This window comes from Cetorhinus maximus, chromosome 20 (genome assembly GCF_964194155.1).
Source record: "Cetorhinus maximus chromosome 20, sCetMax3.hap1.1, whole genome shotgun sequence".
NCBI classification, from domain to species: Eukaryota; Metazoa; Chordata; class Chondrichthyes; order Lamniformes; family Cetorhinidae; genus Cetorhinus; species Cetorhinus maximus.
In genome coordinates this window covers 65536224-65554314 of record NC_135898.1, presented here as the reverse complement: position 1 = coordinate 65554314, position 18091 = coordinate 65536224, and the positions used below count along the sequence as shown (strand labels likewise).

The 18091-nt window shown below is 40.1% G+C and overlaps 1 protein-coding gene across 3 annotated transcripts in view; it reads right to left on the bottom strand.

Annotated features, from left to right (window-relative positions):
• dock1 (dedicator of cytokinesis 1) overlaps positions 1–18091 on the bottom strand; it is a 667847-nt gene that overhangs the window by 580771 nt on the left and 68985 nt on the right. For 2 of the 3 annotated variants that reach the window (XM_078564873.1, XM_078564875.1), the window contains exon 4: positions 15312–15367. The exons of the other annotated variant lie outside the window; for it this stretch is intronic. In XM_078564873.1, coding sequence (XP_078420999.1) covers positions 15312–15367 — 56 coding nt within the window. The remainder of the gene's footprint in view (positions 1–15311; positions 15368–18091) is intronic. 3 annotated transcript variants of the gene reach the window in all.

The following is an 18091-nucleotide window of genomic DNA, read 5'->3' as shown; positions in this document are numbered from 1 at the left end:
GATCATGGCTGATCTGAATGTAACCTCAACCCCACATACCTGCCTAACCCTGATAACCTTTGACCCCCCCTTGTTAATCAAAAATCTATCTAGCTCTGCCTTAAAAAATATTCAAAGACTATGCTTCCACTGCCTTTTGAGGAAGAGAGTTCCAAAGACTCTCAACCCTCAGAAAATAATTCTCCTCATCTCTCTCCTTAATGAGTGAATTCTTATTTTTAAACAGTGACCCCTAGTTCTAGATTCTCTCACATGAGGAAACATCCTCGCCACATCCACCCTGTCAAGACCCCTTGGGATCTTAAAGGTTTCAATCAAGTCGCCTCTTACGCTTCTAAATTCCAGTGAATACAAGCCTAACCTGTCCAGCCTTTCCTCAAAAAACAACCCGCCCATTCATGATATTAGTCTAGTAAACCTTCTCTCAGCTGCTTCTAACGCATTTACACCTTTCTTTAAATAAGCAGACCATTACTGTTCACAATACTCCAGATGTGATCTCACCAATGCCATGTACAACTGAAGCATAACCTCTCTACTTTTGTAATCAATTCCCCTCACAATAAACGATAACATTCTATTAGCTTTCCTAAGTACCTGCGTACTAACCTTTTGTGATTCATGCACTAAGACACCCAGATCTCTCCGAATCTCAGAGCTCTGCAATCTCTCATCATTTAGATAATAAGCTTCTTTTTTATTCTTCCTGCCAAAATGAACGATTTCACATTTGCCCACAATGTACTCCATTTGCCAGATCTTTGCCCACTCACTTAACCTATGTCACTTTGTATCCTCCTTATGTCCTCTTCACAATTTATTATCCTATCTTTGTGTCGTCAGCAAATTTAGCAACCATTCCTTTGGTGCCTTTATCCAAGTCACTTATATAAATTGTAAAAAGTTAAGGCCCCAGCACTGATCCTTGTGGTACACCAGTCATCATAACCTGCCAACCAGAAAAAGACCCATTTATGCCAACTCTCTGCTCCCTGTTAGCGAGTGAATCTTCTATCCATGCCAAAACGTTACCCCCTACACCGTAAGCTTTTATTTTCTGCAATAACGTTTGATGTGGCACTTCATCAAAAGCCTTCTGATAATCCAAGTAAGTACATCCACCGGTTCCCCTTTATCCGCAGCACAAGTGACTCCTTCAAAGAACTCCAATTGGTTAAACACGATTTCCCTTTCACAAAACCATGTTAACTCTGCCTGATTGCCTTGAATTTTTCTAAGTGCCCTGCTATAATATCTTTAATAATAGCTTCTAACATTTTCCCTATGACAGATGTTAGGCTAACTGGCCTATATTTTCCTGCTTTCTGTCTCCCTGTCTTTTTAAATAGGGGAGTTATATTTTCCAATCTAATGGAACCTTCCCCAAATCTAGGGAATTTTGGAAAATTAAAACCAGTGCATCAACTATGTCACCAGCCACTTCTTTCAAGACCTTACAGCGAAGTCCATCTGAACCTGGGGGTTTGTCAGCCCACAGCCCCAACGATTTGCTCAATATCACTTCCTTGGTGATCGTAATTTTCTCCGAGTTCCTCCCTCCCTTCCATTTCTTGATTTGCAACTATTTCTAGGATGTTATTTGTGTCCTCTACAGTGAAGACAGGAGCAAATTTACCTGTTTAATTCATCCTTCATCTCCCTACTTTCCATGATCAATTCCACAGGTGCACTCTCTATAGGGCCAATGCTCACTTTGTTAACTCTTTTCTTATTCATCTATAGAAACTCTTACTATCCGTCCTTATATTACTAGCTAGCTTTCTCTCATACTCTTAATTTTTCCCTCCTTATTAATTATAATAATCCATATAGAGAACATTCATTGCTTACCCTTCATAAACCTTTTCTGTTACTTCATCAAAAAATTCAATCATCAAGCACGATCTGCCTTTTACAAATCTATGCTAGCTATCCTGAATTAATTCAAACCTCTCCAAATGCCTGTTGATATTTTCCCCCGATTATTGTTTCTTAAACATTATCCACCACCGATATTAAACTAACTGGCTTGTAGTTACTAGCACTATCCTTATGCCTTTTCTTCAATTCGGCTGTCACATTTGCCACTCTCCAATCCTCTGTCAGGGAGGTCTTGCAGCAGAGTGGGTAGTGCCTTACATCTGAGTCAGAAGCTCCAGGTTCAAGTCCCACTCCAGAACTTGATGGCCACAGAACATAACATAGTCAAACAAGTTGATTACCTGTAAATCCTTACAACACACTCTATGGCAGTCATTAAGAGCAGAAGACACTCCTAGTCAGTCTTGTTTGATGTTATGATGCGGCAGATGATGTGTGCCAGGCGAATCTGTAATTTTTTTTGAGATGTATGCCCTGAATTCAACAAGCCCACCAAGACTTGAGATTTTTTAGGAAACTAAATATTTATTAACAAAAGAACAGATTTCAAGAACATACATAGGACTACGAATTACTACATAATAACTCCTAAAAACCCTAATTAATCTGGCTTCTAATTATACCCCTGTCAAGGTAATAGTAAAAAAGGGTTTAAACAGATCCAGGCAAGTCAACACAATTACCCTGGACAATAGAATTCAAAGCGGTTTTTCCCAGCTTCAGTTTCTGTAGACAGCAGCTTAATGTACAAATACTGGAAGCTTTTCATATTTCGGGTAGATCTTGCAATACCCCCCCTAACACATAATCTCAATCTCCTTTATACATGTTTCTCCCTTTTAATGCAAATTCCATTGTTCCCAGATGTCTTTGGAACTTTACTCTTCTCATAATATAAATCATTGCGTAGTGCTAATATTGTCGATAACCTTTGGGAAAAATAAACAAACACACTGCTTGGCCTAGCTTCTTTGGCTAGGTGAAACATCCTACCATCTCTGAAATTCAAACTAACCTGATTTATCTAAAAATGCAAATTCTCCTCACCTCACATTCTAAAACTTCATTCATGTTTACTAATTTAGCATTTCAAATCTACCTTCTTTAGATGAGTCAAAGCCTCCAGACCAGCTGTCTCCAATTCAATAAAATCTCTCTCTCACACACACAATCTACTTTTACAATAAATCACAATAATATTATAAGAATTATTATACTTTTGTGACATTGAAGAGTGGTGCCCCTCAAGCTATAGCCTCTGGCTTCAAGCAGAAACATATTCCAAGAAAACAAGCTACAGAAACCAGATATAAGCATATGTTTTGTCTGCCTCAAGCATCACTAGGTGAGGAAAGTTTTCCAAGTCTGATCCTCTGGCACCTCCACATATCTAGGGAAAATTGGAAGATTATGGTACGCCCTCCCAACATCATCACCCATCACTTCCTTTAGCAAATTGCGATGCAAGCCATTCAGACCAGGTCACTTATCCACTCTAAGCACAGCAATAATAAAAACAAAAAGCTAAAAGCTACTGCGGATGCTGGAAATCCAAAACAAAACAAAAACAGAATTACCTGGAAAAACTCAGCAAGTCTGGCAGCATCGGGCCGATGCTGCCAGACTTGCTGAGTTTTTCCAGGTAATTCTGTTTTTGTTTTGTTCTAAGCACAGCAAGCCTCTCAATTTTCACCCCATTACCTCTACCATCTCCATTTCTACCGTCAGGTTCCTCTTCCTTAGTAAACACCAATACAAAGTAATCATTAAATATTCTAATCTTGCCCTGCACCTCTAAGCATATATCACCCCCTTTCTCCCTAATAGAGGTCCACTTGTCACTACCCACTTATTATTTACATGCCAATAGTAAATTTTTGGGTTTTCTTTTATGTTGACTGCCATTCTATTTTCATATTCTCTTTGCCAGTCTCATTTTCCTCTTCACTTCCCCTCTCAACAGATCGTATTTCACCTGGCTCTCTTGAAGAATTCACCTGACATGTTTTGCTTCATCATATTTTTTAGCTTCCTCATATTCCAAGGAGCCCTTGCTTTGGTTCCCCTTGTTGGAATGAACCTAGCCGGTACATGAAGCATCTGTTCTTTAAAGATCACCCATTGTTCTATTACAGTTTTTTTTTTAGGTCTTGATTCAATTTTAGCCTGGTTAGATCCCTTCTCAACCCATTGCAATTAACCCTCGTCCAACTTAGACATTCTGCTTTAGATTGCTCCTTGCTCTTTTGCATTACTAGTCTAAACCTTATGATACGATGATCACTCTTACCTACCAACACTTGGTCCACTCGATCCTTATTCCCCAGCTATGCATCCTTTCGACTTGGACTACGAACATGCTGATAAGAAAGTTCTGCTGAACACATTACATAAATCCCAACCCCCACCTCCTCCTTACCCTTTAACACAACTCAATTGATATTTGGATGATTAAAGTTCCCCAATATCACCACTCTAGTTCTTGCCCATCTGTCATTTCCCTGCAGATTTGCTCCTCTACCCCCCCTCTCATTATTTGGAACTCAATAGAATATCCCCAGTAGCATGATCATATCCTTTTGCTTCTCAACTCTAACAAAATGGATTCTGTCCTTGCCCCCTCAGGGAAATCCTCTCTTTCCATCCATATAACGTATTCCCTAATCAGTACTGCCACTCCTCCTCCCTTTTTTCCTTCCTATCTTTTTTGAACACCATGTCCTGGAACTTTAAGCACCCAGTCCTCACCATTTTTAAGCCACGTTTCTGTTATTGCCACGCCATCATATTCCCACATGGCTATTTGTGCTTGTAGCTCATCAATCTTATTCACAACACTTGGTTACGAATGCAAGACTTTATTAGGTGGTTATATTTTAAACTGCTTCTGTTAATTTGAGGTAAAACAGAATGTCCTAGAATGGAGGTTATGCAATTGTACTGAAATCTGCCCAGAGACAGGCCAGGCCTGTGATTTGGTTGCCATTAGGCCCTGGTTGAAACTCAGAAGAAATTTAAGTGTTAGTTTTCACACCTTGAGACAAAAGAGGGGCAAGCAGGTCTTGCTCATCACAGACTCTCTCTCAGTCAGATAGAGAGACCTGGAGAAGGAAACCAAAAGCAGCAGCTGCTATGCCAAGCAGAGGGAGAGTGTGTTTTTGTGTTAACCACCAAACAAAACGCTAGTGAGAATCGATTCCCTGTTCAAAGAGATGGGACCTGAGGAGATATAAAGACCAGGAGTCGACAGAGTGTGCTTTGCTGCTGAAAGTCAATCCAATTATACTCAGGTGGATTGAGTGAAGAGACCTTTAAAAGATCACTGGAAGACTCTTCCAGTGGGGCAGGGAGAAGAGAGCCTGTTGAATCGCCAGGAAGAATTTGGGACTTTATCAGAAGGTTACAGAGCATGTGGTGTAAAGTGTAAGTGTGGCCTGGGATTTTCGGTTATATTAATTTGTTATTGGGGAAAATACCTCTTCTGTAGTTTAATGTAGTAATTTCTTACTATGTATTATTTAATCAATATTGATTTTAGTTTGTTACAGTAAAAGTCTTAAAACATGAAATCTTGCTGTGCGATTCTTTGCTTCCATCACTGGGAAATTCATATCTAAGTTATCAGTCCCCACAGGGATCATAACACGCATTGTAAACCGGTCTTTGTATTCCTCATAGTCTTTTCGTCCTCCCCTGTCTAATATGGATATACTTCTCGTACAGTCAAATACTCTCACTTTATGCACCTTATTTCTCCTTTCTACTTTTTTTTATTCATTCACAGGATGTGGGCTTCGGCGGCTGGGCCAGCATTTATTGTACATCCCTAGTTGCCCTTGAGGAGGTGGTGGTCAGCTGCTTTCTTGAACCACTGCAGTCCTTGTAGTGACTCACTCCCGTCCCCCTGCAGAATGCTCTACACTCTCCATGATACCCTTTACCCTGGCATCAGGGAGGAAACACCATGCAGGACTCACAATGACGGTTATCAAAATTCCTGTCTGTCCCCCGACTACGGAATCTCCTAGAACTTCAATTCTGCTCTTTGCTGTTTCCTCTTGTGCAGTTCCTAGTCTATTAGTGTCATGGTCTGAAATGCATTCCTTCAAGGCGTTGTCACTTCCTGCAGTCTCCCATGCCAAGTACCTGCTTGCCAACCTACACTCTCAAATGTCCACCCATCTACTATCCTAAATTCTAACTGCCTGTGAAGTAATCTGTAGAGGGAAATCATCCCAACTACCTTAAGGGTCATTTTAACTTTTCAGTTCTGGTATCATGCTGGTGAATCTGCACAATTCACAATGTGGTGAACTATCTCTCAAAATTACAGGCCGATTAGCCTGACTTCAGTCGTTGGTAAGATTTTAGAGTCCATTATTAAGGATGAGATTTCAGAATACTTGGAAGTGCATGATAAAATATGGCAAAGTCAGCATGGTTTCATCAAGGGGAGGTCATGCCTGACAAATCTGTTAGAATTCTTTGAGGAGGTAACGAGTAGGTTAGACAAAGGAGAGCCAATGGATGTTATCTACTTGGGCTTCCAGAAGGCCTTTGACAAGGTGCCGCATAGGAGGCTGCTCAGTAAGATAAGAGCCCATGGTGTTAGAGGCAAGGTACTAGCATGGATAGAAGATTGGCTGTCTGGCAGGAGGCAGAGAGTGAGGATAAGGGGGTCCTTCACAAGATGGCAAACTAGTGGAGTTCCGCAGGGGTTAGTGTTGGGACCACAACTTTTCACTTTATACATTAATGATCTAGATGAAGGAACTGAGGGCATCCTGGCTAAGTTTGCAGATGATACAAAGATAGGTGGAGGGACAGGTAGTATTGAGGAAGAGGGGAGGCTGCAGAAGGATTTGGACAGGTTAGGAGAATGGGCAAAGAAGTGGCAGATGGATACAACGTGGGCAAGTGTGAGGTCATGCACTTTGGTAGGAAGAATAGAGGCATAGACTATTTTCTAAATGGGGAGAGAATTCAGAAATCTGGAGTGCAAAGGGACTTGCGAGTCCTAGTCCAGGATTCTCTTAAGGTTAACTTGCAGGTTGAGTCGGTAGTTAGGAAGGCAAATGCAATGTTGGCATTTATTTCGAGAGGACTAGAATATAAAAGCAGGGATGTGCTGCTGAGGCTTTATAAGGGTCTGGTCAGACAACATTTAGAATATTGTGAGCAATTTTGGGCCCCGTATCTCAGGAAGGATGTTCTGGCCCTGGAGAGGGTCCAGAGGAGGTTCACGAGAACGATCCCAGGAATGAAAGGCTTAACATATAAGGAACGTTTGAGGACTCTGGGTCTATACTCGATGGAACTTAGAAGGATGAGGGGGGATCTGATTGAAACTTATAGAATACTGAAAGGCCTGGATAGAGTGGACATGGAGAAGATGTTTCCATTAGTAGGAGAGACTAGGAACCGAGGGCACAGCCTCAGAGTAAATGGAAGACCTTTTAGAACAGAGATGAGGAGAAACTTCTTTAGCCAGAGAGTGGTGAATCTATGGAATTCATTGCCACAGGAGGCTGTGGAGGCCAGGTCATGGAGTGTATTTAAGACCGAGATAGATAGGTTCTTGATTGGTAAGGGGATCAAAGGTTACGGGGAGAAGGCGGGAGAATGGGGTTGAAAAACTTATCAGCCATGATTGAATGGCGGAGCAGACTTGATGGGCCGAATGGCCTAATATCTGCTCCTATATCTTATGGTCTTATGGTCTTAAATTATCAATATGGCTCTATGAGGTATAATACCCAACAAACAAATTATGGACACGTGATTGTTTTGGACTCAGTTTAGGTTTCTGAAACGAACTGTACATTGAACCTTTTCATCCGGAGAAAGAAAACTTATCCCAGTCTGCATTTACTTTCATTTTCCAAATTTGAAAGGGTATTAATTACAAGGGCTGTTAATTTTATCTATTATAAGCTTCCCAACCTTAGTTTAAGAGTTTATTACAACATATCATGTGCTATGACTTTATTCTATGCAATACATCTCATAATTTCAAGATAGCATCATTTATCTCAATATTAATTTATTTTATTTGTGCTTGGGACTTGGGTAACACTGGCAAGATTGGATTTACTTGCTCATTCCTAATTGTTCTGAGGTGTTGGTGAGACTTGTCCTTGAACTGTATTCCTTGCAGTGACCCACATGGGTCATAGACTTGCACTCCACCTGTTTTTTTGATTAACTTTTGAGCAAAAGTCTAAAAAGACATGGGCAGAGGTGCTGCATGTGTGAAGTTTTCAGCCTTCTCTGTATTGAGCTTACTGCCAAGCAGATTGGAAGCCCAATTTGAACTTTTAAAAATTCTGCACTGCTGCATGGTTCTCAGTCAGTGTGAAGGTGTACACCAATCTGGAAAATCTGGATTGGGATGCCAAGCAGGATCTCTTCATGTCAAAGTTGTCATCTGATCAGGCCGTATGCCCATAATAGTGGAAACTAATTTCAACAAGATCTTGCAAGTCCTTTTGTAACCACACTGGAGGCATTATTAGACTCGCTGTGTATCAAATACTTAACTATTGCTGTCAGTTATGTAAAGAAAGAGTTAATCAAACTAACAGCAGGATGTTGCAAGTGATTTGAGATTGCAGTAAAACTTTAATCTTTGTCAAGTACAGTCGAATGACTCGTAAACTGTAACATCTTAAAATATTTAATTAATTATAAAAAGAGACGGTATTAGAAAGGCTGGCTGTACTTCAAGTTGATAACAAAGACAAGCTAGGATTAATAAAAAGCACACAATCAAACAGTATTAAATTCCCGAAAGAAGGGACAGAGCAACTGCAAAGCTTGTTGGTCGGTTCTACTGTTTGGACACTCAGGCTGGACCAAATGCTGGTTCTGATGTATCACGCACAAGAGAGAGAGAGAGAGAGAGAGAGAGAATGCACCTACTGCTGTGAAATTTGTATTAACAAATGAGCAGGCTGATGGCGAGAGCTGGTTCTCTATTCAAAAGGATGACGACGAAGCAGATGGGTCTTTTGGAGATTTAAGGAGTAACAAGTTGCCGAGATGGGCCTTGCAGGTGGAAGTCAGTTCTGAAATACTCAGGCTAAGTGGAACACTATATGGCTGGCAAAGGTGGCGTGTACAGTGAAAGGAGCTATAAGAAGCATCTTGATTGGGTTAGTTGACGCAAAAGTACCTTTTCTTTAGTTTGATGTATTAGTTGCCTGTTAAATGTTTGATTTATGTTGATTTTAGCTTGTTTGTTACAGTAAACGTCTTAAAATGTGAAATCTTGTCCTTTAGTTATTTCCACTGGTCATTTAGGAAATTCATCTCTTAAAAAGTTATCGGCCTCTATAGGGATTGTAACATTATACAGAGTTGTTTTTCACTATATCACTACGTAATGTAAAGAGCTACTGATTGTCAGGTAATGAGGATTAGAGAAAGGTACAGGAGTAGCGAACTGTACCTCAAATTTAGATTTGAAAATTTAATCAACCTGAATACTGAGCTCAGAACCATAACACATTGATTTCCCAATCAACGTTGTTCATTGTGGTTGTAGGTATTGATTTAAGTGCTCAAGTATCTTTGCAAATACTTTCTACTTAATAAATTTATGAGTGCTTGATCTCAATGTTTCACAAACCTTACGGAGTATGAAAAATGGATAGAATACCTAATCATGAACAAAGGCATCCTCCAACAGTTCGATGTTATCGGCTGCACTATTTCAGCAGCTTTGACCAAGGATCTTGTACAGATTAGTTGTAAGATCCTTACAAAAAGCTGAAAGTCAAATTCTTGGATGAAGTCTACAGAGACCTGCTTTGAAATTTCAATGGCCCAAACCTTCTGGTCAGCTTCGGAGAGTGAATACTCGACAATGACTGCGACTTAATCAGCCCAGTTACAATAGAGCCTTTGCAACTCCTGGTCCCGGCTCCAGCAGGGACGAACATTGTCGGGCTGCCAATTGTCGAGCATAATTCCAGCACAGCCATGGTCCCTTATCTCATCACGAACTGAAGACATGTCCCTTAAGGTCTGTCTTCAGTTCATTGACTTATATTGGTTTAAATGGAGCCTTCAACCCCAACACTGCACAACCTCCCCTTATTGGCAATGCTAATCCCCTCTCACTCCCCCAACAGTATTCACCCACCTCCCTCACCGCTCCCCCCAACAATGCTCAACCCTCTGAAAATGTTCACCACCCCCTGACAAAGTCAACCCTCTGCCTCATGAAAGTGATCAACACATTTCCACCCCCAACATCCCCACCCCCCGACCCCCACATTCCCCGACAATGCTAACTCTTCAGACATCAGCTGGACAGGAACCAGGGACTCAGAAAAGCGAATCTGGAGAGGGGGGATGCAGAGGCATTGAATATTGTCCAGTGGGGGAGGGTGGGGGAGTGAACATTGCCAGGAGGGAGCTGAACATTTGCTGGGGGTGCTTTGACACTCCAGCTGATTTACTTAAGAGTTGAGCTGATTTTATACGTGCTTTGAAAAGCTCTAAGTAAATCCATGTAAAAACCAGGGTAAGTATAGGGAAAACAGCCCAAGTGTCTGGATATGACCCTCTGATCCCACTGACGTAGGAATCACGAAACAGTCAGGGTAGGGTAAAACTGGCAATCGGAAGTTTAAACTTGCCATGTTTTTCTCGGAGGTGCCCACTTGGGACTTCCTCAGGGTTCCGATGTGCATCAGCAGCTTAAAAGCTTAGTTTCATTGGTGGCTTCTCCCCATATAGGATGATTTGGGCCAATGAATCATAACTAGCAATGTTCAGAGTAAGAAATTCCAAGTAGAAATGATTGCAGCTAATTGCAGAACACAACCCATCTCAGTGACACTCAGACTATCAAAATTTCAAATGTCAAAAAGTAAAATTTCTGATTTTTCCCCTTAGGTGTTTGCCTCTCTGAGGCAACACAGTACAAAATACAAGTTGCAAAGTTTCATAAAAGCAGACATTATGGAATAGCTAAGTATAATGCTATAAAGCCCCCTGAGAACATTTGTCAGCATCCAGATTCTCCCCAAACTGCACCAATGTTTAGTGCTTAAAAATTTTTAATCTAGAGAACAAATCTAAAAGCTCAATTCTGAAAGCATTATTAAGCATTATATAGTAACAACTGTCACAATTTAATTATAGCAATAATCCTCAAAGGCTCTGGAAGTCAGAACAAGCCTCCTGCAAAAGATAAAGATAAATTCTAATTTCAAAGTCACAACATAACTAAACCAATGATATCTCTGCTGTTTGCAAAATAATTTTACAGACATTTTCACATCAATTTAGCAGTACTTTATGCTTTATATAAGTACATTAAAAATGAAGCTTTGAGTCTGAATAACAAACAAGCTGATGACATATGATCTACAGATTTTAACAGAAAATGCAGAGTGCAGTAGACGTTTAATTTTTATTCTATAAATTAAGGAGAATTTCATTTTTCAACGTATTACAATTCTTTGTACACCGAAATGCTCATCATTGTGCAAATATTTTATTGGCCTGGATCTTGCATGGAGCAGCAATCATCGTCAGATTGCCACTCCACTCGAACTTTTTCACGCCTTGGTGTTGCTCTGCATTTCTTGGCAAGGCTGGCTTCTCCAGAAATGTGGAACGCAGTGTCCCTCGGAGAACTCCATCGCAGCGCTGGAGCATCGAGGGGGAGATAAGACAACACCCACTTTTTACAGCACAAGCTGCTTAAATGTCCAGTGTGAATGTGGGTGGATGGAGTGGGTAGGTCAGGAGTCAAGTCAGGAAAGTAGTCAGGTCAAGTTGGGGCGGGGGGAGGTAGTCAGGTGGCTGGAGGGATAGTTGGGTGGGGGTAAGGAGATATCGTTGATGGGTCAGGGGGTCAATGAGAGTAATGGGGGGGGGGGGTGGGCAGCAGGTATCAGTTCTGTAGTAATCGGGGATGGGGTGGGTGGGGGGAGGGGGGTGCAGTTCTGTAGTTACCCAGAAGTGAGACTAGGATTTTCCTGTCATTTCCTATTTAGGCAAGTCCCACTGAACTGTCCAAAGTCTCCAACTCTAGTGCAGAACTGGAGACAATCACAGACAGTCCTGAGAAGCAGGGGAATTCCCCATCAGAAGTTCAAACTTCCCAGACAATTCCCACAGAGGTCAGCGCATTGGTATTTCCGCAGGGTCCCGACACCCATCTTGGGTCATGCGTCCATCATTATTTTATACTTTATTTTAATGCTAGTCTATAACTATGTTATGAATTATAATTACTTATTTTATTTGTATCACCATCACAATTCGGCACCTGCCACCATGATAATTTTTCAATAAACTAATTATCAATTAACAAAAGTGTTTCATTATGAATTTTTGCATTTTTGCCCCCAATCAAGTGTTACCACATGGAAATATTTCTTTGGTGCTGCTGAAGGATGCAAAGGAGCAAAAAGGGCCCATTACTCAACATGGGTGACCTCAAAACTGCATTGAAAAAGTAGTACTTTCCCCATTTCTGTCACCTAGCAATCAAACATTCTCAATTCATGAACCATATGAATTAATAGTAGAGTAAAATTCTTTCAAATCCATCCAAACTTCAAAAGAGCACCCAATGTTGCAGCGGTCTGACATTTTCATTCTTCACACCATAACTTAAAAAAGATCATGATTTGCAAGGCAATTCTACACTGTGGATCTGATGAGTTGAAACTGCCTAAAATTATTTCAAATAGTACTCATAACTAGTAAAAAAGTTCAAGCAATCAAGTCTGGGTTGAATTCAAATCCAGGTTCCAGAAATGAAATAACAGCATGCTAATGGAATCACCAAATTCTCCCCCACCCCCAATTTTGTTTGGCTTAAATCAAAACATACTTTTGCTCTTTCAGCTGATGGTGAGTATTAAATGTGGGAAAAAGGATCAGTTCACTCTTTTTACAGAGATAAAAACAAAAAACTGCGGATGCTGGAAATCCAAAACAAAAACAGAAATACCTGGAAAAACTTAGCAGGTCTGGCAGCATCGGCGGAGAAGAACAAAGTTGACGTTTCGAGTCCTCATGACCCTTCAACAGAACAGTTCTTTTGAAGGGTCACGAGGACTCGAAACGTCAACTTTGTTCTTCTCCGCCGATGCTGCCAGACCTGCTGAGTTTTTCCAGGTATTTCTGTTTTTGTTTCATTCTTTTTACACCCATGTCAGTCATCCAACACAGTAGAAGGTTTTATAGTTACAGATGTTAACAGCACAACAAACCACCAATTGGCCCACCATGTCTTTACCTGCTCCTTGCTATAGCAATCCAAAACTAGTCCCACTGTTTTAGTCTTCTTCAATCAAATGTAACAAGGCCTAGTATCTCAAATTCCCTATAACTAGTTCTCTGTCTGTAGCACCAACCTGGTGAATCTAGGTTGTTTGTGCCCACTGTTGCCATGTCCTTTCTATAACGAAACATCCAAAACAACACACAACTATCAGGTCTGCAAGGTTTAGCGAGCCTCTGGATAAACTCAAGAACCATCAGGATATCTGAAGAACACAAGAAATAGCAGCAGTAGACCATATGGCTCGGAGAGCCTGCTCTGCCATTCAACACAATCATGGCTGATCTTCAGCTTCAACTCCATTTTCCCGCCCGTTCCCCATACCCCTTAATTCCCTCAAACACCAAAAATCTATTTCAGTCTTAAATATATTCAATGATGAAGATCCACAATGCTGGGGAGAATTGCAATGGTTCACGACCCTTTGATTGAAGTAATTCCTCCCCATCTCAGTCCTAAATGATTGGCCCCTTATCCAGAGACTATGCTCCCATGTTTTAAACTTTCCAACTGGTAGAAACAATCTCTCAGCATCCACCCTACCACGCCCCCCCAGAATTTTGTAGGTTTCAATGAGATCACCCCTCATTCTTCTGAACTCCAGAGAATATAAGCCCAATTTACTTAGCCTTTCATCAAATGACAACTCCCTCATCCCAGGGACCAATCTAGTGAACCTTCACAGTACTGCCTTCAATGCAAGTACATCCTTTAAATGTGGAGACCTAAACTGCAGACACTATTTCAGATGTGGTCTCACCAAAATCCTGCACAATTGTGGCAAGACGACTTTATTCTTGTTCTCAAATGAAGTGTATTTAAGTACCATGACCTCCTGTCATGACTCACTGGGGATTGTGCGCTGTAATATCAAGCCCCGCTGTTCTCCAAGCCAGACAAATGTGAAAAAGTTTAATCAAGCCACCAGATTGCCACAATTCTACCCAACTGTTTAATTTAGGTTAACAGAATACAAGCACCAGGTTTGTAAACTTAATAAGTAAACTGTTTATTGAACAAACTGTCATTAATCAGTGGCAAAAGAAATATGAACTGCCGATTTCTAGCTCCATAACCTAAACTCTACCCCTTCTTAAATCCCTATAAACACACATACAATTAACACAAAAACATGGATTTTAAGGGTGGGATAAAACAGTTCAATAGTACCAATTCCGGAGTACAGAATTCGACGGGTTGATTTTGATCGATGTCTTCCAAATTCTTTTCAATTCTTCTTGATGACACGAGGTGGTCTTCCAGCACTTTCAACATTTAGTTCACTGGTTGAGCACTTGCCTTTCAATGTCTCAAACAGTGATTTTACCCTTTGCGTCTTGACAGGGGTTTTCAGAGAGAGAGGTTATAGAGATATGAGAAGAAAAAGCCAGCTAGCTATTATTGTGGAATTACTGGAATCGTCCACACATAAGAGAAAGACGTTTTTGGTCTTCTTCCTTTCAGTCTAGGAGCTATTCTGCTGCACTGCTCTCACACAAACCCTGGGCACCTGGCAAGGAGCCAATTAAAATGTTGTTGCCAGGCAGCTCCTTTGGTCCAGGACTCCTTTCCGACACCATCCTGTCTTTCATGACACACTCTATTGCAGGACTGCAATATTGTGTATATCTCTCATCCTGTTCGAGTGGATATATCTTTCAACCTGCAGCCATTGTAATTTTAATCCACAGTCCAACAGAAAATAAAAAGATATGTTCTTTAAAACAGTACAACAGAAGTAAAAAGATATGTTCCTTACGCTCCCACTTCACTTTATTGCAACCACTCTAAATTTATATTCATTTTCCAAAGAGTAACAGTTTGTTATATATACCAACTCTTTTTAAAAGTAGTTTATATCTGCTCTGTTATTGTAGAATGACTGTTATACTCAAGTACCACCTAATTTGTACGAAGATAGCTCATTCACAAAAAATATGACCTGTAATGACCCACTTCGTTTTTTGTAGCCAGGAAGATATCAGACATTATGACCACAACTGTAGAAGGTAGGCGTTAAGTGTAGTAAGTGAGAACAATGTTGCTGTGTAATGCAAGTTTATAATTAAAAAGCAAGACAATTCTAAGGATACAAAAATACTTGGATTCTATAGCTCACCCGTTGCCTTCAACTATTGCTTCCTTGAGCTGAATATATGAAGCTGGAAAAATACCCTGTAAGAAGACAATATTTAATTAGAACAGTGGCATTTTGCCATCAGAAATGATGGTTTTATTAATTTTCTGATTTTAGAAAATACTTCGGAATTCTGCCAAGATCAGTATATACAAATGTTCACTGCCAACTGAATTAGCACAGGAGAAAACATCACACTTTTAACATACTGCTGTACACAGCTGTTGTATTCCACTCAAATGTATTCATTAATGCACCACAATTTCATTTAATCAAATGCCATAGTCAATGTTCCAAAACTGCAATGAGACCGCTTCATAATGTCACTGGGCTCAGTTGGGTAACTGCATTACAAACTACTTTCCTCAGACAATAGCAGAACTTAGACACAGCCTGTATCAATATTACATTGGGGTCTCTTGAAAATCTATAAGAGATGAGCCCTAATAAGCCATAAATCAAATCACTGTAAACTGTTAAAGTACCTTTCTTGTTTGTTCCCACTGCAAGCCTGAAAATTTATTTGTAAACACAAAGACACTTATTGTTATTGTAGCATTTCAGTTTACCCAGCAAAATAAAAATCACTGTGGGTTTAAGATTTAACTATCCAAAGTCAAAGTCTAATGAAATCCAAACTCTCTAGTCTCTTCAGCTTATTTTTTTTTTAATCAATATTTTGTGTATCCCAACTTGAAATTGAAAAAAGTATTCTGAAACCAGGTTTGTTGAAATTCCATGTTGTTGAGCACCATTTTTTTTTAAAAGCACATATGACTTGGACCTTTCTGTTCTAAGTAATATACAGGAAAGTGGTTTTGTCATTGGATTCTTTAGTATACGTAAATCTTTCTACTCATGTAATTGTGTAATGTGTTCTTTCTTTTAACATAATGAGTATGCCTAAGACTTTTTAAAAATTGTGGTTGAAGTTATCAAAATAATGGAATTGTATGCCAGCCACACAATTTCCTTGCTTTCCATATTTCATGCAAAGCCAAGTTATACATTATAGATAACTAGAGATATTTCTTAAATTTTGTGTAATTACATATGAGAGAGTAAAAAGCCTGAACAATACTGCACCACACCGTGTAATGAGCAGCTCTTGTACACATAGCTTGTGATTCAAAGTTTGGCACGGTACCTGAATAATGTTTTATATTCTGGTTAAATTTGAGTCAGGTTTTACTGCTGAGAAAGTGAAGATGCTGTTCAGAGGACTGTATATAAACAAAAAGGTTGAATGGTGTTGTTTAACTTAGAAGTGGAATAAATGGAGACAGGCTAATTACTTTGATCCATTCCCTCAGCAAATACTACAAAATTATAAAGTTCAAAATTTAACTAATGATACACAAAGTGGAATGTCTATGGCTAACTAAATGTATTAATTTCAGATTTAAAATTATCAGTCATCAATTGCTATTTCTTACCAATTGTGTAGAAGTGTTTCCTAAATTTCAGTTCTGAAAGGTCTAGGCCTAATTTTTAGACAACACCCCCTAGACTCCCCAACCAGCAGAAACAGTTTCCCTCCATTTACCCCATCCATTCCTCTTAATATCCTGAAAACTTCGATCAAATCACCCATGACTATTCAAAATCCAGGGAATACAGTATAATTTCTCTTTGTAATTTAACCCTTGGAGTCCAGCCATCACTTTGATAAATCTACACTGTACTCCCTCCAAGGTCAATGCATCCTTCGTAAGATATGAAGCCCAGAACTGCTCACTATACTCCTGGTGTGGTCTAACTATGGCCTTACACAGCTGTAGCAGTTCATAGCTGTTACAAATTTAACTTTAAAATGTTATCAGAACACTCAAACAGAAACTTTTACATTTCATTCATCACAAGGTCACTCATTTACAGTAATTAAATAAGGTAAATCAGTGTTTCTTACAAAAATTCTGAATTTTTGCCATTATTTTGAAGGACATAAGGACAATTTTAACTCCATCCACCCATTGGATACAGATTAGTCTGTTTCTGTTCTTCCACAATCTTAATTCTATCTTCTGAGCTGAGCAACCCAATGGCCCTTCTGAATCAGGTGGGAGCCTAATTACTGTATGCAAATTCAGATCTTGTGATGTTATAGTGTAATGTGTTAATGGTTATGTTAATTAGTCAATGATTTAATGATGTAAGCATGACATCAGGGTCAAAGGGCCAAGACATAATACTGTGCATACGTATCATAAGGTCTTGGATGTAAATAGTTTATTCATCTGCACTATGTCCAAGTCACTCAGTAAGAGAAACCTCATCCACCTAGAAGACAACACAAGCAAAGGGCAACATGCTAAGCCATGGTGGCAGTGCTGGAGGGCTACAGTTTAAGAAAACTGAGGCCACAGGTTGGTAACACATGGGTGAAGTCCTAGGGATAGCTCGACTTTGCAAAGAACAACAACAAAAATAAGACGTACCTTGGCAAGGGACAGTAAGCAAACCAGTCACGATGTTGACAGCCATTGAGCAACAAATACCCCTTCTACAGCCCTTCCAACACATCAAGGATCCGCAGCTCTGGAGATGCCAGGTTGAAAGATACTGAATAGCTTTGGGTTTACAGGAGAAGCTACAAAAGCACCAGGCCAGTACCCATTCAAACGCAACTGGGGCCAAATGATGTCCTAGCGAGACAAGGAGTCTCAAGCTTCCTACGAGGAGGTTTTGAAGGACTTTGATAACTAGTTCAGTCCTAAGAAGATTCTGTTCATTGACTGGGCAGGATTCAACCAAAGTAGCCA